At 36.2% G+C, this 22,889-nt stretch overlaps 2 protein-coding genes, 1 long non-coding RNA gene and 1 pseudogene across 3 annotated transcripts; all 4 read right to left on the bottom strand.

Annotated features, from left to right (window-relative positions):
• Window positions 1-4,578: 4,578 nt before the first annotated feature.
• Window positions 4,579-5,442, bottom strand: LOC148998506 (uncharacterized). The gene has a single exon (XM_089121323.1). It carries the CDS (start codon window positions 5,440-5,442, stop codon window positions 4,579-4,581), a length of 864 nt encoding a protein of 287 aa, XP_088977449.1.
• A 6,252-nt stretch (window positions 5,443-11,694) lies between these two features.
• Window positions 11,695-13,252, bottom strand: LOC148998505 (uncharacterized). The gene is made up of 2 exons (XM_089120832.1): window positions 13,234-13,252; window positions 11,695-12,587 (listed from the first exon to the last, which is right to left on the bottom strand). Exons 1-2 carry the CDS (start codon window positions 13,250-13,252, stop codon window positions 11,695-11,697), a joined length of 912 nt encoding a protein of 303 aa, XP_088976958.1.
• A 3,138-nt stretch (window positions 13,253-16,390) lies between these two features.
• LOC148998504 (uncharacterized) lies at window positions 16,391-19,175 on the bottom strand (annotated as a pseudogene).
• A 1,950-nt stretch (window positions 19,176-21,125) lies between these two features.
• Window positions 21,126-22,255, bottom strand: LOC148998503 (uncharacterized). Its single transcript, XR_016168379.1, has 3 exons — window positions 21,996-22,255; window positions 21,309-21,368; window positions 21,126-21,207 (listed from the first exon to the last, which is right to left on the bottom strand). It is a non-coding gene; the product is annotated as an uncharacterized LOC148998503 (long non-coding RNA).
• Window positions 22,256-22,889: the final 634 nt, after the last annotated feature.

The raw sequence follows: 22,889 nt of genomic DNA, 5'->3' as shown, positions 1-22,889 counted from the left end.
TAAGAAATGCCTGTCACAGTGACACATCGAGAGTCATTACACTAAGGGATTAGGCCTAATACAGTAAGAGATCTTGTTTTATCCTGAAGGGCTTTATTTTGTGATAACTTTTGCTTCCGCAACCATATTTCATTTATTACAATTATTATGTTAAGTCATTCATTTCCAGGTAGAAATTACCCTTTGCTAGTGGTGGGGTGGTGATGGCGCAGTGGATAGTTGCTAGTTGCCCCTTAGTTGCTCCAGAGGCGTGCAACCTCTGGCATATCTGGCAATTGTAAGTCGCTTTGGATAAAAGCGTCAGCTAAACGAATCAACGTAAATGCTAGTAACGTCCACATAGATCATAGATACACCCCATTCTTAATCCGTAGGGTTTGATATGGAGTTGGCCCACCCTTTGTAGCTATAACAGCTTCAACTCTTCTGGGAAGGCTTTCCACAAGGTTTAGGAGTGTGTTTATGGGAAATTTTGAGCATTCTTCTTGAAGAATATTTGTGTAGGACAAGAAGGCCTGGCTTGCAGTCTCCGCTTGAATTCATCCCAAAGGTGCTCTATCGGGTTGAGGTCAGGACTCTGTGCAGGCCAGTCAAGTTCCTCCACACAAAACTCGCTCATCCATGGACTTTGCTTTGTGCACTGGTGCGCAGTAATCTTGGAACAGTAAGGAGTCATCTCCAAACTGTTCCCACAAAGTTGGGAGCATGAAATTATCCAAAATGTCTTGGTATGCTGAATTATTAAGAATTAATTTCACTGGAACTAAGGGGCCAAGCACTGAAAAAGAACTGTAGCGTTGGGACGAAATCACAATGACTTACTCAATTTTGAGCTTCAGAAAGCTTTTACTCTGTAAACTCGTGAATGTAACTAAGGACTCTCTGCAATCTAAATTACCGGCACGGAGCCAACATGTCTGGGATTAGATTGTTTTCTGACACCATTTACGACTCTGCGATCCCCTCCAGAGACCAGGCCGCATCAAAGGAATACCAAGCATATATATATATATATATATATGTGTGTGTGTGTGTGTGTGTGTGTATGTATATATTGGGGCTGCAACAAATGCGTTGCAACAAAGGCAGGGTTGCGGTACATCGCTGGATGAGCCACGGCTATGTAGCGCTCAACACAAATCAAGCTGTTCATAAGGGGTTGTCCAACCAGGAAGCTTCCAGAAAGTAACTCAGTAAGGAGCATGGTTTCTTGATGCTTAAAATAATCCATACCTAAAGGATGAATTATGGTCACAAAAATCTCTAGTACAGGAAGGTTCATTGTAAAGATTTCTGAGGCTGCCAGACGTCCCCTAATTCTAAAGTTTCTTGAGCTCAGCCAGAGGACACAGATTTGAATGGGCAGGAAGACAAAGATGTTCAGCGTTATTACAGAAAGTTGAACTGAATACCCTGGAACGGAGTCTGTGCATGTGATCCCAAAAGCAGATGTTTGGTTCTTGGAGACAGTGCTGTTCATGTTTCTCCTCAAGAAGTCAAGTGTCTAAAGAACGCAAAAAACAACAAATAATCCAACGCTACAATGAAAACACATTAGAAAACTCAAAAAACAAGACAACACTTGTTTTTCTCTGTGGTGACGATGAACAATATATAAATATAAATAATAACATACACTGACCTGATGTCAACCGAGCAGATAACCTTCGGAGTGGTTGTCACCTGCAGCTCCTCTTACATTAGTTTCATCCCACGGCACTTATGTTTGCATTTGGATGAATTATGAAAGGAAAATATTCAAATATGAAATGAAATGCAGTATTTTAACAGCATGTGTTCATTTGAGTTTGTAATCACAGTTTAAAAATCTCAAAATCAGAAATGAAGATAACTAATATTCATTTCATTCCTTCGTGAGTAGTGACAAAATCTAATGCTATGTGGGACCAGGGTCTCGAAGGCACAGACAGTGAAGTAACCCTTTAGGAGGACGGTTGGACGTCAGAGGTTGCTAGAGAATGGGCTTTTTGCCAAGGCCAAGAAGGCTTCCTTTCCTAGGCTACCTTGTCTCGTCTGAGGGAGTGCGCATGGATCCTGACCAGGCTGTGTTCGCCAAGGTTAAAAGTTGCTTTGTTCCGGTTCCCATTTTAGTCTTCCCTGATTCCTCAAATCAGTTTGTGGTAGAGGTTGACGCCTCAGATGGGGGTAGGTACAGTGCTCTCCCAACGATCTTTCACAGACGACAAGAAAATGGCACTTTCAAAAACGGCTTTTTGTCCCATCATCTATCACCTGCCGAACGTAACTGTGACATTGGTAACAGAGAGTTGTTGGCAGTCAAGTTGGCGTTGGAGGAGTGGCGTCATTGGTTAGAAGTAGGGCTGCAACGAACAACTATTTTAACAATCAATTAATCTGTCGATTATTTTTTCGATTCATCGGATAAAAAAAAGAAAAAGAAAACCTTTAATTTCCAACCCTTTATTCAAAAACAAAACTGACAAATGTACTAACACAAAAACATACACATGTATGCTTTACATCTGCCAAATATATAGGGTTTTTTAAAATATAAAGTGCACAAAAAGATGTATATTTTTGTTTAAAGGGACCCGAGATAAAAAAGAAAAATACAAATCAGAAAACTTAACAGGATTTGTCTGAACATCAGAACTTGTTCTCTACTACACTACACTCGCAAACTCTCACACTCACAGATGCACACACTCACAAACTTGTGCTTTGTTTTGTTTGCCAAAGATGTTATAATCTTTAACAACATGTTTGACATTATTCGACTTTCACATAAAAGACTAGCCTTGCGCAGTCGGATAATAGGTAATAATAATAGCAATAATTATTATTATAACTAAAGTACTCAAGGTGCACTCTGTGTTATACACACTCTATTTTCACCATCAGCACACATTCGAAGCACGCGCTTCGAATATGTGCTGATGGTGAAAATTAAAATAAAATCGAATTTTCCTTGTGATAAACTATGCTAAATACAATTTTTGAGTGATGCCAAGTATTGTATAAAAGCTATATCATTCAATTTTATGTAAAAAAGGACAGTTGGAAAAAAGTTCTCAAAAGGTAGAAAAATAATAAATCTAACAATATTTTAAAAACAGACATTGATATCCCACTCCTATACCTGGATATCTTCGGTCGGTTAACTTCGGTCGGATGTTTGAATCTAAAATATGAAAGTGACACTGTGTCTCTAACATGGTGCTACTTCCTACTTATAATAATATATTATAAAATATACAGTAAAATAAATAGCATAAATATACTTATACTCCTAATAAACCTGGCAAAATGTCTGACATTTGGCTGGGGAGGTTTTCTATATAGAACCTTAAAGGGATAGTTCACATAAAAATGAAAATTCTGTCCTCATTTACTCCACCCTCAAGATTTTCTAAACTTGTACAAGTTTCTTTCTTCTGTTGGAAGATCTTTTAAAGAATATTCCATAGTATTTGTTTTTCATTCAATATAAGTCAATGGTCCCCAGAAACTGTTTGGTCACTTATTCTTCATAATATTGGTGTCCAGCAGAAGAAAGAAACTCATACAGAACAACTTGATGGGTGAGTAAATTATGACAGAATTGAACATAAATGTGTGTTGGCAGTGTGTGTGTACAAAACTTAGGTTAACACTTTAGAATAAGGTTCATTAGTTAACAACATTAGTTAACATGTACAATATGTGAACAATACTTCTTCAGCATTTATTCATCTTAGTTAATATTAATTCCAACATTTACTAATACGTTATTAAAATCAAAGGTTGTATTAGTTAACATTAGTTAATGGACTGTGAACTAACATGAACGCACAATGAACAGCTGTATTTGTATTAACTAACATTAACAAAGATTAATAAACACTGTAACTAATGCATTGCTCATCGTTAGTTCATGTTAGGTAATGCATTTACTAATGTTAACTAATGAACCTTATTGTAAAGTGTTACCAAACTTAGTTTAATACACACCAGACAGGTGAACGTGATTTCACCAAGTACCACATGTTCCTGGATCAACATCTTTGAGGGATTTGAGGGACAAGTTTACAGTTTGTCAATTTAGGCTTAGAACCAGGGCGAAGTACTTAAACATCAGTGTTATTCAGCTTTCATTACCCTCTGATTGTAGGGAAAAGTTATGGGTAAGGTTAGGTTTGGGGAAGGACTACATTTTGGGACAGGGATGTTGATCCAGGAACATGTCTTACTTTGCGAAATCACGGTAACCGTTATTATGAGACTATAATAGAGTGAATTTAAGATATTTAAGATCTGTGCAGATGTTTAAGATACATATAACACACAAGACCAGTGCATTTGGATTACATTTACACTTTTATCCAAATCAACTTACAAATGAGGAACGCAACAAGTTATTAGCCGTTGTTCAGAGGAGAGCAACAGTAACAAAGAAGAAAAAGTTTTAATAGTATAAATCAACAGAATTCAATTAACTGCTAGTGGAAATGTGAGTTTTTATAGTAATTCTGATATCTAAATAATGTAAGCACATTTATACATAATAACATGATGCATACATAAACAACATCCATCTCTAAATAAATATACTAAAGGTTAATGCCTTTTGATGCAAGGCAACTTGCCTATTTTTGACAGATAGAGGAAAGGTTGAACTGCAGTGTTTGGCACAAGGGAGCACAAACTTAAACCTATAACTACACAATAAGTGTGATATGGAAGTTGATCCCTCAGTACAATAGCACATGAGACTGTCCCATAGCCGAACACCAGGGTCATCAAGATGAGTGTGACGGCTATAAAAGCCTTTCTCTTCAGTTGATATGCTCCTTCTTTCCCTCTGTCTCCTGGCTTTGGCCTCTTCAAAACCCATAAAATCATGACAGAGCAAGATGAACACACAACTAACATTACTAGATAAATGCCTATGGAAAATGTTGGTATTCTAGGGTACGAATCCATTATAAACCATCCATGTATCAAGATTAACAGCCAAACCAGCCCAACAAATGACATTTTAATCCTAGGCGCTTGCATGTATTTTAGGTAGACCAGTGGATGGACCACAGCCAGGTATCGCTCCACACAAAAAAAGGTTTGAAAAAATGGTCGACCCACAAATAATGTACAGCACAGGTAAACGGAGATAAGAACAATAACCTTCACATTAATGATTGCACCAGACAGAAGAAAAATGAAGGAGGTGTTGCCAATGACTTCAGCAACAGACTGATTCAAAATGACAAAATCTGAGGACAAAACAACTACAGTTTTTCTAGCCAGCCAGAGAATCCAGCAGTTCAGAGGCAGAATGAAAACAGCATTCAGAAATGTGGCGAATCCATAGAGAACAACTCCTATTGAAACGCCTGCACACTCAAACAATTGATCACCAGAAGAGTTGTTTTCAAACTGACAGGTGCAATTGGATATAATGTCATTAGAGTCGTTCACTGCCATAGTTTCCTTTCTTTTCTGTATAGAACAATGGTAAAATACTGTAGTTAGTTAGTTGTTACATTGTGCTATGATATATGGTAAAAACTGTAGTAAGTGATGGGTTTATATCAAATAACTACATCAAATGTATTTCATTTATTAAAGAGAACTTCTCTAAAACTTTCCAATGTTATTGAAGACATTAGATTTGTCAAAGGAAAATAAAAATTGTCTGTCATACTCACACTTGAAGAGCCGCACATGTATAGGCTACATAAAGACTATGTTGTGGTGTTTTGAGGATTTTACATTTATACCATGCATTTTAACACGACAGCACCTCCCTTTGTCCAGAGAGAGGCTGATTTGAGATAATTACAAAAAGAAGTGAACATAAATATATCCACAAACAGATGTCATTATCAAATTTTGCAGCAACATTTATTACTTGAAGCAGGTCGGAGACATATTAGAGATTTAACTATAGAACTATATATATATATATATATATATATATATATATATATATATATATGGAAACAAATCCATGCCAAAAGAACAGTGTTTCATAATACCTAAACAGCTTTGAAATTGAATGAACCAATAATAAGTAGATTATGTTTTAATGTGGACCATATAATATTTAGACACATTCTATTTATATTATTATTATTTGCTTCTTTTAAGTGGCCGTTTTTCAGTAATGAAGGACAAACACTTAGCTGTGGCTTTTGTAAAAAAAAGTTTCTATAGACCTTAGATAATAGATACAGATAACACAGTATTGTTATGGCATTTGAAGATAGACAACATGGACCGAAGCTGTGGAGAGATTGCAATCAATCATCATATTCTGGAAGTTGCTGTAACTAGACTGTCCTACTTTCAAATGAACTGAAATTGATGGCATGCAATGTAGGTTTTTGCCTCTAGTAAAGCTCCCTGTTTTCATCAAGCCTGTAGACCACATGTTGACAAAAGTGACAGTAGTAAATGACAGTATAGTAAACATTGAAAAGTGATTTAAGACTACTGAGAAGAATTCAAATGAATCCACTGGTAAAGTAAAAAAATAAAAATTTGAGTAGTTAAGGCCTAAAGTCCCGTTCACACCAAGGACGAAAACGATAAAAGATTAGAAAACCGTTCTCAATATTAAGGAGTTCACAGTACAGCCATAACGATAACAAAAAAGAGAAACGATATCTTTGGGATATGGCACATTCAGAACTATTTTTTTCCAGCTGTAGAATAAAACACTAAGAGCCAATCAGAATCCATTCTAATTTAAAGGGCTTGCGCATTTAAAATGGCAGACGACACTTCCCTCTTCAATTTTTCTCTTTGTCTGGAGAATCTTATAATCCTTAGAAATAACATGATCTACATCCTCTTTCACTCCACAAATCTCACATTTTCCAATTAAGCTATTATTTAAACCAGTTTGGCCTATTTTCATTCTTGTAAACCAAACCTCTTCCTGTCTGTTTGGATAAATATGTTTGCTACTTAAAAGTTAAATTAATAAAAGTTCATAAACAGTGTTTCCTCTACATTCATTCTCCCGTGGCGGGCCGCCACACTTAAAATCCTCCCGCCACGGCTACAGCTTCTCAGTGACGTCCGATATTCTGCATAGTATTATGTTATTTTGTTAAGCCCCACTAAAGGCATAAAAACTTTGTAAAGCACAATCAAGTTTTCACCCTATATTCCAAGACTTCTAAAGTCATTGCATAATGTGTAATTTTAGTCGCTAAGTTAAAGTTAACGGAAAGTCATCTCGCCTCAGTCATTCTCCATTCAGAATTCACACAGCGCGTCGCGTTCGTTTGCAACACGACGACACTCTCTTCAAGGTCAATATTCCCATTATTACTTCATTTGTAGATAAAGCATAAAATTCTATGGTTTTCATAAAATGACTTTATCTTGCTGGAGTGGAGTTTATTGCCCATACCTTTCACAATCCCTTTAAGTAAGATTACAGCATGGAGTCGAGAGAGTGCTATTGTTCTTCATGCGCACTGAAATTTAATACTGTTAAAAGAAAAGGCTCAAAAAACTGTTGCATATAGAATACACTAAGCATTAGTGCTGCACGATTAATCATATCGCAATCGTAATAGCGATCTCAAACCTATGCAATTATATAACGCAAAATGCCGCGATTTTATATGGAATAAACAAATTAGGGCTATTAACGCAGCATCTCTTCTTTTTTTCATCCTTTGACTAGTGTTACACGATCCTGCTCTTATTTGTGCAAATGCCTTTTCGCATTTTGCACGACAAGAACTGAAAAGCTGCCTGTGAATGCCCTAAATGAGACTCGCAGAAAGACGCGCGCCATAATGCGCATGCACTGACACGTGCCAGAATACAGTTCTCTTTCGAGCTTGAACGAACAATAGCACACACAATTATGCCAAAATGTCGTTTTGTCGAGTATCTTCATAACGTAAGAAAAGTCTTAAGGACGAAAAGAGTTGTGCTATGAGGCGCATGTGAGATCCGCGTCTCGGCAACGGGTGCTCTTAAAGCGCCAGCAGCGAATAAAGCGTTCTGTCAGTCAAGTTAAAAGAACAAAGGGAAATTAGAAATTTACTCACTAATCTTGACTAAAGAACTTTTGTAGCTTTAATAAGGATTATTCTATATATAATTTATAATTCATGCAGCAGACTGTTTGATAACTTTATTCAATTTCTGTATCCTACCTGTTAAGACAGGAAGGGCACAGGTAAATATGGTTTTTATTATGGGTTTATGTGGGGATTGTTTGAAGTTCACTTAATTTAAAAGTTGTTAATTTTTTTTTAGCCTAATAATTTTTTTTTAAAAGTTGATAGCTTTCACTGTAATGATGGTTTGGTTGATGGTTTATTGATCATTATAGGTGTTATCAATCATTTAGTTGTTGTCTGTAGTTTGAGTTGAGAAATAAACATTAATACACAGAATGATCACTAATCTGTGTGTGCATTTTACTTTAGAACCAAGCAAGTTGGACTCATGAAACCATTTTATTATATCGGAATCGCACATCACAATTGCAATATTGACCTCAGTAATTGCAATGGCAATATGACTTTTTCCCCAAATCGTCCAGCCCTACTAAGCATATTATAGATATAATCCCTTCGCTATGTTCTTTTCAATGTGAAGCATTGCTTGCTGTGACTTGGTGTTGCTTCAAGTGCATCATTCTGCACACGGGATGCGCATGATCGATTATAATACTTTGGGGAGACAAGGCCCCCCCACCGGGGAAATGGGCCTGCCCCCACAGCTTGGAAAAATCCTAGAGGAAACACTGATAAAACTTCACATATTTGTAGCAGATGAAATGTAACACGAATAACATTTTAAAAAAAGAATCAGGTTAAATGATGATTATTAGTCACTAAAACCTCTTTATCTAAACATCTCTACTTAAAGGGTTAGTTCACCCAAAAATGTGTTACGCCGCCTTCACACTGGCAGTTGAAATCAGCAGCGATGCGGCTGCGAAACGACCGGAAGTCATTCATTTCCTATGGAGATTCGCAGACCGCATGCGAATGGGTCCGAAACAGGTCCGACCGAGTGCGGTGCGAAGAAAATCGTGTCCGTTGGTCATCCGGATGCGTTCAAAAATTTGAACTCCTGCGAAAAGCTACGGACGGTTCCTATCCGACAATTCCAGCGGAAGTTGAGCGTTGCTATGGTACTGATAAACAAACCTGAATTATTAACTTTTAATATAATAAATAACGATTTTATAACGATAAGTTGTCATGTCATTTTTTATTTTCATGACTTTCTAACGTTTATAAGGGCAATTAGAAGGTAGACATTGAACTATTGACCACTATATCACATTTTTTAGCCGACCTGACATGTCAACGTCCTGAGCAACTTTCCTCACGCAGCATAACCCTAATCAGAGAGATCATACAGAACTGACAGAATCAAACTTTAATCTCTCCGCCATTTTTGTTCTACCCGCGTCCGACGCTTTTCACTGTGTAGTACGACGTCCGTTGGGAACATATTGCGTATTACGGAGCTGATTTAAACTGCCAGTGTGAAGGCAGCGTTAGTGTCCAAACCTCTATGTGTTTATTTGTTCTGCTGAACACAAAGGAAGATGTTTGGAATAATGTTTAAATCAAACAGATCTCAATGCCCATTGACAACCATAGTATGTATTTTTTTCAACTAAGGAAGTCAATGGGCATTGAGATCTGTTTGACTAAAACATTCATCCAAATATCTTCCTTTGTGTTCAGCAGAACAAATAAACACATAGAGGTTTGGAACAACTTGAGGGTGAGTAAATGATGAAAGAATTTTCATTTTTGGGTGAACTATCCCTTTAACCGTCAGTTGACCACATCTTACATGTTTGTGTTGTTTGTTGTGGGCAATATTAGTCGTTATGGTGAGCACGGATACACACTTTGAAAATCTACCGGAAACAGAACATTATCTGGGGACTTTTGGCAAACTCTTTTCAATTTACTACGCTTTGGGACACACTTATTCTAATCTCACATACTATTTAGGATGGATAATATGAGTATGAGCATTGGCATTGGGTCTAGAGTGTTAAACTTTCTTCCCCTGCATCCCATGAATGACAGCACAGCTGAACGGCTGTCTGAGTTATGCTCTATATGGCACAGGTGTGAATTTGAATTCCCTTCAGCTTAGGGCTTATTCATTTCACTTTTGGTGTGAAAGGGCATTTACATTTGCCAAATACAGAACATTTTTGTTATTAAAAACAAACAAGCAAGTCCAGCCCAGGTTAAAAAAATACGAAAAAGTAATCTAATGCATTACTTTCCACAAAGTATCCAAGTAACTACTTTTTTTGGAAGTATTGCAATACTGTAATACATTACTTAAAAAAATAACTTTCCCCAACAATGGTCATTGAAGACAGACTAGTGCAAATATAAGTGTAGAGAGGTACTGATTCTGTTTCTATACATTTTATTTATTCTTTATCTTTTAATTCTTCTGCTATGTCCACTTCAGTTCAACTGAAAATGTTTGATCATTTTCCCAAAAGATAAACACTGATTATATATCATAATGTAAAGAAGTTGTAACTAGGGTTACCATTACATTAAACTGTGTCAGGTGGTTGGTTTTGACTTTGGCTGTCATGAAACCATTATGGAAAATCACTAAGATGTCTTTTGTTGTGCTACCACTGCATTTCTTAGTACCATCTCTGGTATTATCTCTGGTGTTATGGTTCTGATCTTCTGCGTGTTTTGCGGGATTCCCTTGTTTGCCTGTGTCTTGTTTGATATTTAGATTATTTGCCCTGTTTTGACCATTTGCCTTTTGTGTATTACAATTGTGGGTTATCCTTAAAGCTTCATTTGGATCTTCTTACCGTGTTTCAGAGCAGTTTGTAACAATTGCAAGAATATATTGCAAGAAAAGTAAACATTCATTTTAAATATTTAAACCTACCATGATATATAATAAACACATTATTAGTTGATAATATAGTAAAACAGTGCTTCAGATCATTCAATAGAATTATTATTATTATTATATACAATAATAAATGTCAAAGCTGTTGTGATTGCCACACCCTCCTTTCAGTTTATGTGGTGATTACAGAAGGCATTGTGTGATTTTAGTAGACAAGTCACCTTCATTTATTTACTAAAAAATTAACATGCACTTGTATTTACTTATCTACAGCTTAGGCAAACAACAGGGAGTTTGAATATCTAGATATTTACATAAAGTTTATCATTTTTATTACACTGCTCACAATGTTTGATTCTGATTGGTCAGTAGCTAAAGCTTTAAGATGAATGCAGGGAAGATCATAAAAAAATGGGCAACTTTGGACAATATTTCACGTGCATGTATTTATTTATTTGGACACAACAGTTCTTGAAAGAAAGCAAATAACTTTATAAAAAGATTATGTAACAGAGCTTCTCATGAGAATCAGCTGAACTAGAATAAACAAAACTAGTATTTGAGACAGATATTTTTAAATATTTATGTTTGAAACAAATTAAACCGATATTATGGATCAGGTCGATTTTAAGCATGTCTTGAAAATTACTATACAAAGAACTATTCTACTCTATGAGAACAACGTATACTTTCCCTTCAGAACAATATTTTATTATATTTTGCTTTTACATTATGTGACATTAATGCATTAATGACATTTAAAGACATGTCATATTCTGCATTAAAAATCTGATTGATCCATTTATGACACAAACATTCATTTCTATGAAAATATTAATTATTTTTGATGCAAGGCAACCTGTTGATTTTTGACAGATAGAGGAACGGTTGAATGGCACTGCTTGGCAAAAGGGTCCACCAACCCAAACCTAGAACTAAACAATAAGTGTGATATGGAAGTTGATCCCTCAGCCTCAGTACAATAACACATGAGACCGTCCCATAGCCGAGCACAAGTGTGATCAAGATGACTGTGACGGCTATAAAAGCCTTTCTCTTCAGTTGATATCCTGCTTCTTTCCCTCCATCTCCTGGCTTTGGCCTCTTCAAAACCCATAAAATCATGACAGAGCAAGATGAACACACAACTAACATTACCAGATATAGTCCCATGCAAAGCCATATAGGCATTTTTGGGTAGGAATACAAAGTAAGCAGTCCAACCATCAGGATAATCAGCCAGACAAGCACAACTAACAGTAGTTTTATGTTAGTGTTTCTGGTGTATTTTAGGTAGACCAGCGGATGGACCACAGCCAGGTATCGCTCCACACAGAAAACGGTTTGAAAGAGTGGTCGACCCACTAGGAATGTACTGCCCAGGAAAATGGAGGTAAGAATAAGAGCTTTCTTATGAAACAAAGTACCTATCTCAAAAATAACGAGGGAAACCTCATTAATGACGTCAGCAACAGACTGGTTCAAAATGACAAAGTCTGAGGATGCAACATTGGCAGTTCTCCTCACCAGCCACAGAATCCAGCAGTTCACAGGCAACAAAAGGACAGTGTTCAACAGTAAACTGGTGGTACTGAGAAGATTTCCTGGATAAGAGTCCATGCACTCATAAAATGGGTCACCAGAAAAGTTTGTTTTAGATGGGAAAGTGCAGTTGGACAAACAATCCATAGTGTTGTTCACTGATATCTTAGATGTTCCTCTGTTATCTGTATGGTGTTAAATTAAATTAGTTCATAAGATTGTTCAAATAAATAAAGAAATACAATTATATTAATCCCAAGTAGCAAGTGCCAATTAGGGGAATTTATAAAACATTAATACATAGACATTTTTGATTAGAAAGCATGCACCACAACAACATAATCCAAAAACTAACAGCAATAGAAATGTATCATAGACTTTTGAAATGCCAAAAAAAGCCTTCACATACTCACACATGCTGTGCAGCCTGTAGTGTGTTGTGTGAAGATATAGTCTATTATATATATAGCCGTGTTAGCCACTCCTCTTATTCAGAGACCCATGGGGGAATTAGAGAAGAAAATGTGTGATTGGAAAAATAAAAACGTGGGGGAAAACAAACATGTAGTGTAGCCATTACATGTGTGTCTTGTGTTTCCCTCGTTCTTTAGTATTTGGATCAGTCCTGTTTCCATTTTCCCGCTCCTCGTTGCCGTTTAGGTAATTTACATTTTTACCCCTCATTATCAGTTAATTTGCCCCAGCTGTGCCTTGTTTCTGTTCTATGTCTATTTAAACCACGTGTTCTCCCTCACTCCTGGTCGGTTATCGTTTGTGTATGGTGCGTTAATGTAAAGTGTTTAGAGTTTTGTCATTAAATACCATTATTACCATCTTTCTTCGTCTTCATACTTCCATAACCATGCTACGTAATAATAGCAGCTGTGTTGAAATATATAAAAAACTTTAACCTAAATTCTGCTTTGCCCAAATTTAGGGTCAAACATCTTTCTTCTACCCGAGATAAGTTAGGCATAATTGAGATAAGCCACTAAATTACTAGACAATTATGCTAACCTGAGGTGGTTATGCATTTAAGACACAAAACCTTGGGTGTGTATTATTTTCTAATACTATAAATACTTAATAATTCCTATCCACAAGTTTCCGAGGGGCGCTCCTGGAAAAAATAAAGTGGGTGAAACTTCCGGTAAGGCGGCGGAAGTAGCATTCCAATGGTATTTTGTGTGTTAGTTAGCAAAGAGGCTAGCTGTTTTTCTGAGAATTATTTTACTATTTAAAGACGCAAATCTTTATGAGAGATGTCGTTACGGAGCTCAGGGACAACATGTGCTGTTCGCGGTTGTATGTATAACCGGACTAAATTAATTCAGTGGCTTAAATGTGATTGTTTTAAACGTAAGCCGAAAAAGAAATCAGAGTGTTCCTGCCAACGACTGTAGTTTCCATCACCTCCCAAAAGACGACGAATCTTCCTGTGTACATTTGTTTAAATTCTTAATATTCTATAAACTCTATCAGCATGTGTTTGACTGTTCGCTACTGATGTTACACCTAAACGCAGGATCAAAGCCTGAGTTGACAGAATACCAAATGTGCCAGTTAATGTATTCAAGTGGCACATTCATTTATAATTTTGAATAAACTCCAAAGCACAATGACTAAGTGTGTATTTTTTCTTTTAATTGTTTGTCAGCTCACACAACTGTCTGTCACCATGCCTTGATGAGTATTGATTATTAATAATGTTATAGAGTGCCGAAGTGATGACGTCACTTTTGTAGGACAACCCGGAAGATAGCGGCGCATGGGTTCCCTCGGTCGAAAATCAATGCATTTTCCCCATAGACTTTTGGAAAATCGCAAAAAATAAGATCTGTGTTTAACAAAGGGTTGTGACCCTTACACGTTTTGTCTAGCAAGATAATCTTTACAAGTTAATCCAAAATGTATACATTTTGAAGCCTATATAAAGATTTTAAAAAACACAATCAGACACAATAAAGTTAAAAAAAAAACACAAGCAGGTTATAACTGTGTGTTCTATGTCATAGATCAAAACGTGAAAATATTTAGAGGCTCTGTTCACCAGAGACCTTATTTCAGGCGATTTAGCAAAAACCCATTCAAAAATCCCATAGACTTTAGAGCGAGGGAACCGGAATGCTAAAATGCTAACTCACTTCCGCGTTTTGGCCTACAGAGTGACGTCGTAACTTCGGCACTCTATTATAATACTCCCAATCAACTACTGCGGAGGGTAAAGGTACTGTTATTTCACCCTTTTTCATTTCGTTGAGGTTGTGTTTCCACATCGTTAGCTAGTTTGGATCGCTATAACTTGAATGACTGTCAACTGTTGAATGAACGAGTGTCAAGCATGTCAAGTCGCGCTTTGTTTACTTTGAACCGGTAGACGTGCCCACTTTTGACGCAAGGCCTCAAGGGCCGTAGGAAACTTGTGGATCCTACAGTTACCACACCTCAAAACATTGTTTTAATGATGTATTTCAAAACAGTTGTCAGGTTTTTGTCATAAAATGCTCTTATGTGTAATTCTAATTTCCTGTGCATCAAATTGCATGCCTCCATTGCTAGTTTCAAAATGTAATTTTAGAGCTAGTAATGGAGGCTTGAGCCATTGATGGCAGAATAGTGCAGTTAAACAGCATATTGCAGGATACCCGAGTCAATGTATAGAAAAATAATATGGGAACTAGACTTTCTTTCAAATTTACTTATAAATACGCTACAGTAGCTTCTGGAGTCGTTTTTGTGATAAGTAGCTTCTGGAGTCGTTCTTGTGAGAAAATTTTACTTCCGCATCTGAAAATGGGCATGGCGGGTATGACGTAATGGGCGGGAGAGTGGTCGATTCAAACAACACGAAGATTGCAATGATATTTCGGACGCTGAGGAAAAACTTACTCGTATGATGGACCACAGGATTATAAATATGAGCCTGCAATGCTGCAAGAGAGCAGGGACAGGCCAGGATTAAAGGGATAGTTCACCCAAAAATGAAAATTAAGTCATTAATTACTCACCACCATGTTGTAACAACCACGTGAGACCTTCAGGGGTCTTACGGGGTTGGTACAATTTGAGAGCTGTATCACTACCACAGAAGTATACAAATTGTATACTTATATAATTTAAACACTCAAAAATCGTACAAAAAATATTAAATACTCGATTAGAAAAATTTGTTGATAAATAAACTGATTAATGAAAGTCAATATGGATTCAGAAACAAAAGATATATGGCTTCAATTGATGCAAGAATTATCAAATGCACTGGACAATAAAAAAAATGTAATTATTGATTTGAAAAAGCCTTTGACACTATCAATCATGCAATGCTACTCAAGAAACTAGGAAGGTATGGTATACGAGGCGTGGCTGGAAACTGGGTAAAAAGCTACTTAAGTGACAGAGAACAATATGTGCAGTCCTCATCTAACTGTCGTGTAATTTCTTGTACAGTCCCCCAGGGGTCAACGTTGGGCCCTAAATTATTCAACTTGTACATCAATGATTTATTTAATGATTCAAAATTACTTAACTGTGTTTTGTTTGCAGATGACACAAACATTTTCTGTTGTGATAATAATTATAAGGTTATAAATATTGAACTAAAGAATATTTAAAAAAATGGATGGATAGCAATAAATTATATTTAAACTTTAATAAAACTAAAGCCATATTATTTGGTAATTCTATAAAAATTACGGTTGTATTACCTTGGCAGTAAACAACAATTGTTTATTTTTTTATTATTATTGCTGCTGTGAGGGTGTTTCTTCAACGGCTGAGGGAAGTGTAGTTTAGTACACTTTTAAGCAATAAATTAAAGTTGATGAACCAACAGATTTACTGTTCAAAATTAAAACATTTTGTTTCGTTTTCAAACTTTATTGGAAAAATCACTGGGACACCAGATGGTCGTTGCAACAATGCTTTTATTATTTGTACTCTGCATGAAATGATCACAAGTTATTCTTTAATGAACTCGATAGTTTAAAATGGTAATGTGTTTCCACTATGCAAAACTTTTATATATTTTCTTCAAGAAGTTCAGGACAGAAAATACTTTATCCACTTTTGACAGATAGAGATAAGGTTGAACTGCAGCACTTGGCAAAAGGGTCCACCAACTTAAACCTAGAACTAAACAATAAGTGTGATATGGAAGTTGATCCCTCAGTACAATAACACATGAGACTGTCCCATAGCCGAACACCAGGGTCATCAAGATGACTGTGACGGCTATAAAAGCCTTTCTCTTCAGTTGATATGCTCCTTCTTTCCTTCCGTCTCCTGGCTTTGGCCTCTTCAAAATCCATAAAATCATGACAGAGCAAGATGAACACACAACTAGCATTGCCAGATATAGTCCCATGCAAAGCCATATAGGCATTTTAGGGTAGGAATCCACAATAAGCAGTCCAACCATCAGGATAATCAGCCAGACAATCACAACTAACAGCAGTTTTATGTTAGTGTTTCTGGTGTATTTTAGGTAGACCAGCGGATGGACCACAGCCAGATATCGCTCCACACAGAAAACGGTTTGAAAGAGTGGTCGACCCACTATGAATGTACTGCACAGGAAAATGGAGGTAAGAATAAGAGCTTTATTATTTAGGAAAGAACCTATCACAAAAATGACGAGGGAAACCTCATTAATGACGTCAGCAACAGACTGGTTCAAAATGACAAAGTCTGAGGATGCAACATTGGCCGTTCTCCTCACCAGCCACAGAATCCAGCAGTTCACAGGCAACAAAAGGACAGTGTTCAACAGTAAACCGGTAGCACTGAGAATATTTCCTGGATAAGAGTCCATGCACTCATAAAATGGGTCACCAGAAAAGTTAGTTTTAGATGGGAAAGTGCAGTTAAACAAACAATCCATAGTGTTGTTCACTGCCATATTTTCTCGATGTTCCTCTGTTATCTGCCTGGAATGGTGTTAAATAAGATTATTTCATAAGATTATGTCAAATAAATAAAGAAATAAAATTATATTAATTCCATGTCAATTATGGGAATGTATTGAATATTAATCCATATTATATTTCACATCTTTATGATGATAAATCATCCACCACAACAACAACATAATCCAAAAACTAACAGCAATAGAAATGTATCATAGACTTTTGAAATGCCAAAAAAAAGCCTTCACATACTCACACATGCTGTGCAGCCTGTAGTGTGTTGTGTGAAGATATAGTCTGTGTAAATATTATATATATAGCTGTTTTAGCCACTCCTCTAATTCAGAGACCCATGGGGGAATTAGAGAAGAAAATGTGTGATTGGAAAAAAACAAAAATGCACAGTAGCAGCTGTGTGGAAATGTATACAAAACTATAACCTAAATTCTGCTTTGCATATATTTAAGCACAAACATTTTTCTTCTACCCGAGATAAGTTAGGCATAATTTACATAAGCTGAATTATTAGAAAATTATGCTAACCTGAGGTGGTAATGCATTTAAGACACAAAACCTCGGGTGTGCATTATTTTCTAATAATTCAATGGATCGGAGTCAATTATTCTGCTTATACTACAGTTACCACACCTCAAAACATTGTTCAAATGATATATTTCAAAACAGTTGTCAGGTTTTTGTCCTTAAAATGCTCTTATTTGTAATACTAATTACTTATGCATCTAATTGCATGCCTCAATTGCTAATTCCAAAACGTCATTTTAGAGCTAGTAACGGAGGCTTGAGCCATTGATAGCAGACCAATGCAGAAACTAATTGAGAGAGAGTGAGTGACAGAGAGAGAGAGAGATTAGGCGAGTGAATTAGCCTACCTGAATGTCTCAGTATTCGGCAGCAGCCGATCTAGAGCGAAACTGTAAGCTTTCAGTCAAGCTAATTTGAAACATGTTGTCATGCTATACGTCCAAAGAAGTTTGATGAAGGGTAAAATAATGTTTTATTTTATTTAAACAAATATAACTAACTATAACTAAGGCAGGAAAACACAAAAAAACTTGGTTTGAACTGAATATTGTAGGTACAAAGGAAACAAAATTGTGAAATGAAGTGTTTAAAACAAAACTCACAACCCCAGTTCATAAGGGAAAATCACTCAATAAGTTAACAGGTCTCATCTTTAAAACACAAATTCATAAAATAATTTTTAAAAGGCTTTTGCTTTTTACTTTAAAAAGTTAGGCTACAGTATTTACTTTTGTCTACATTAATTTCCCTTTAAATTAATATTGTTCATGTTTTTTTAATACATGAAGGCAGTTTGTTGTACTTGGACAAATACAACATAGGTTGTATAGCACTACTTGGTCTCAGAAACCACATGCTAATGCCTCCTAACAAACAAAATGTGTCATAAGGAATGTTTTTCTTGATCACTGTAACTATCAAAATTGAGAAATAAGACCCAAACAAATTAACTAGAATGCTTGTTATGACCCAGAAGGCCCTCTTTTTCTTATTGTGCATTCTTTCCGTCTCTTTATTACCAGGACTGGGTTTCAACAGAGCCTTCAGCAGTCCCAGACTACAGGCAGTGATGCACAAGAGACAGACCATGAGAAAGATACTGTAGACTTGCATTGGGATTTGGGGAAAACTGAGAATGGAATATGCCCCAAATGACCAGGTCACCAGCCAGGCCATTGCAACACATATGCATCGGAGTCTCAGAGTGCTGAACTTGTGGAAAAGCACAGGATAGACGACAGCAACGAGGCGCTCCAGACAAATCAAGCTGTTCATTAAGGGCCGTCCAATCAGGTATTTCCCAAGCATGAACACAGCTATGTACATAGTCCAAGAAATGTCAAAAACAAGTGAAATAATACACATGAAAAAGCCAAAGAATGAAATAATTTCCATTAGAGACAAGACAACTGTAAAGATGTCAGAAGCTGGAATGGCCTTCCCTTTAGTCAACTCCTTTAAGCACATGGAGAGGATCCAGATATGTAAAGGCACAAAGAACATTAAGTCTAAAACTAAAGAGCTCATCGATATTACAGTCCCTAGGTAGACGTCAAGACATTCATAGACCTGGAATGTTTGGTTGACAGAAATAGTGGTCATGTTTGCCTCCAAACGAATTTTGCTGACGTCTAAAAGGAAACATAAAGTGAAGCTTAAAAAAGCAATTTCCAAATTTTCACATTTGTTTTTAAGATCAAACAACAAGACTGAAAAACAGGATTCACAATAATGATGATTAATTAGTTTTCACCTTCACATGACTGACAGAGTAAACACAGTACAATAAAACGTCAAAAGTGGCCAACTCACATGGCGTTGAGATGAAATATCTGGCGTTCCTCACACAGACAAGGTTTGTGCCAACCTGGCCAACTATGTTTCTGAGGCAACAATGAGATCTGATACTGTTTTATGACGCTGACGCTGAACATATTCAAATGCTACTTGCACAACTGAACGCCCACCATGCTATTATATTCACTTTAGAGGTTTCAGTGATCAACCTCTTATCCGTCATGTTTTTGACTTCTTCTAAGACCTCATTAGTCTTGTGATAATGATATTGTCTTCTGGGATAATGTTTCAGTCAAAGCAACTAAAAAAAAACTAGTTGAGCCTACTTGAACAAATAAAGCACTTTCACACTCAACTTTTTAAGTGAACCAATTCACTCCAGTTGAGCCAACTTAAAAACTGTTATCTAGTGAGTAACAGGTAGTCTGAACTTAACTTTGAACTTAAACATTCTTGTTAAGGCAACTATATCATGTTTACCATTAAGCAACGCAAGCAGCTATAATCCTTGTTTTTCGTTTGATTTTCAAAGATAACTTCATGACATGAACCTCTTAAAGTCTCCCTGTGGTGAAAACGAGGCCTTTAATGTTGTTTATATGTTTATGTGGTCTTTTTAATATGCTTTAAGTCAAACCATGTGCTGATTTATGTCAACACCATTGCTGAGTATTTTCTCCTCAAAACTGAAGTGAACCAAAGACAGTCTCAAAAACACGGTTTAAAATCACTGGTGTTTGTGACGTCACAAACTACCTAGTAATCAATCAGGTCAAAGTGTGATCGTCAATGAGTGGATCTCTGAGATGGTGTGAGTGAGTAAAAACGGGTGTAATTTACATATTCATAGAACCACGTGTACTAAATGAGGCAAGGGTGTAGAGTAACATTCAAGCTTTTTTTACGAAAACAAACATTCAAATATGTTTTGGTAATCAAAGGTATACAATTATTTACTAGGGGACTTTCATACTAGAGGCAAACATTTCACTCATCCTACCCAGGAAAATATATTGCATACAAAAGTGTTTGGTCGCCTCTCTGCTTGGCCCATATTGAATGAACTGGGCTAGTTAAGTGCTATCAAAGTGTCTCGCGCGCCAGAGCGATTGAGTGCACGCACAGAGACGAGAGAGGTATGTATCAACTCGTCTTAGTTAACGGAACATAGTTTAATATAAGAAAAAACGGTGGAGCATCCCTTTAAATGCAGTAAAATCAACATTATTATTTTTTTTAACTTAATCTTTTATTTTTCTAACTATCATACCTTTACTAGCCATTTACACAACAGTTTTCAACTAAATGCGGGAAACTTTGTATGCATTTTGGCTGTTCATTTACATCACAACTGCTTTGGTGGTCTGAAAACACAAACCTTTGGAAAACATGTTCAAATTGCACATTTTTAATACTATTATTGTCTCTATGTAAACTACAAAAAGATGATCTTTCTTCTTTCCCTAGGTAGTAAACCCACCTGTGCGCTGATATGCTGCAATCATTAGGCACCTTCCTGGTCAGGTCGGACTATTCATCTGTTCAGGTGGGACTCTTCGGCCTAATAATAGATCAAAATAATGTAAAAATAAAACTATAGTTATTTATAATGCTTAATTTGATATGAATTGATGATTTACTGAGTTTTACTGCAATGCTTACCTGAATAAATTCAATCTGGTGAGACAAAGAAAATTGTCCATCTTCTGATTGGTTCACTTGCTGTGTAATAATATTAGACATAATGCAAAAGTCACTCATTTGATATAAAGTTGGCATTTGCATTTAATACTTTTATAAGCGATATGTAACGTTACCTTACCTAAACTGCCTGCACAGCACCAGTTTATATAGCTTAGGTTTAGGTAACGTTATAGCATAATCAAAACAATAAAGAGTAGACCATTACAGGTAAGTTAACATTTAACATTTTGTGTATTGTAAATCGAGTACAACATAACGTTACAGTCTAAAAGGTGCAGTCACGTTTAACAGTTAACGTTAATATTTCTTGACAGCATTTTGCGTGAAAAATCCATTCATTTGTAAAAGTCTCTTCATTATCGGGAATTTTGTGTGAAAGTGGAAAAAAATGTATGTCGATTTTGAATCGTGTTTTCCCGAAATTCGCAGCGCTAACATAAACTGGCTTGGTTTAACTTATTCGTGCTTCAGCTAAGGTTAACTTACGTTACACTATAATTGACAGTGGAAGTTTTTTTGTTTTTTGCCCTCAAAATCTCGTCGTAAACTATCTTTTAAACCAGTATTAAAAATAACAGTAGCAGAAATGATTGTTTTTTGTAAATAAACATAAGTAAAAAATATGAATTGAAGTACACAGCTTACCTCAAGAATGTATTAGCATCACCGGCGTGATAAGGCGCGAATCATCCTCTCTGGTAAAAAGGTGGTTTTCACAAACAGTTTGTACACGAAGGGACGTTAGTCGACATTGAAGTGATGTTATAAACGTTTTATTTTCATCAATATAGCTAGAAGTAAAAACAAAATAGTTGCTGTCAAATTATCTCCTCTTGAACTGACTGCAGCTGGATTCTGAGCACTCAAAGTCACTAGACCTAATTTAAAAAACGGTCACGACTCTCGTTATAAAAATAACACATATTTCACAAGATGGCGACAGAGGCCGGAAGTAGGGTAAACTTTTTTCCGGTGAAAGCCTGTGACAGTTGCAGTCGGTGGACAGATATGCAGAGACTAAAGCGGTCCGTCCTGTTGCTTACCTTTTTATGATGTTTATGTCAATCCAAAGAAGAAACAACCTAAGTAATTTATCACTTCACAGCTTTCCGTCAGACACAGACTACAACAATACGACGATCGACATTCTCAAAATGGACTGTGAACAGCTTGTTTTCTCTCAATCATTCATATATCTGACAAAAGTAAGAATAGCAGATGTTTTCAGTTTTGTTGAATTGAAACATTGAAATTGGACAAGTTACAAATTCTTGACGTTTGCTTACATAAAGTTCCATTCATAAATGGCATGACACTTGATAACTTCTCACATTAAATGTAAATATATCGAAAAACAATAAATACATAAATTGAAATGATGCCTGATTGTAAGCTATGAGTGAAATCTAGTGACTGTTGTTAAAACATTTATGGAATTATGTTCTTTTCATAACAGTCAAAATCTTTCAGACAGTTAAATATTGTGTAACATCATGATTTAAAAAAACATGTAATACTCACTTCATTCATGAAATCTCC

Source organism: Pimephales promelas, chromosome 1 (assembly GCF_988280905.1).
Source record: "Pimephales promelas chromosome 1, fPimPro1.hap1.1, whole genome shotgun sequence".
In the NCBI taxonomy this organism is placed as follows: Eukaryota; Metazoa; Chordata; class Actinopteri; order Cypriniformes; family Leuciscidae; genus Pimephales; species Pimephales promelas.
This window is presented reverse-complemented; position numbering and strand designations above follow the sequence as displayed.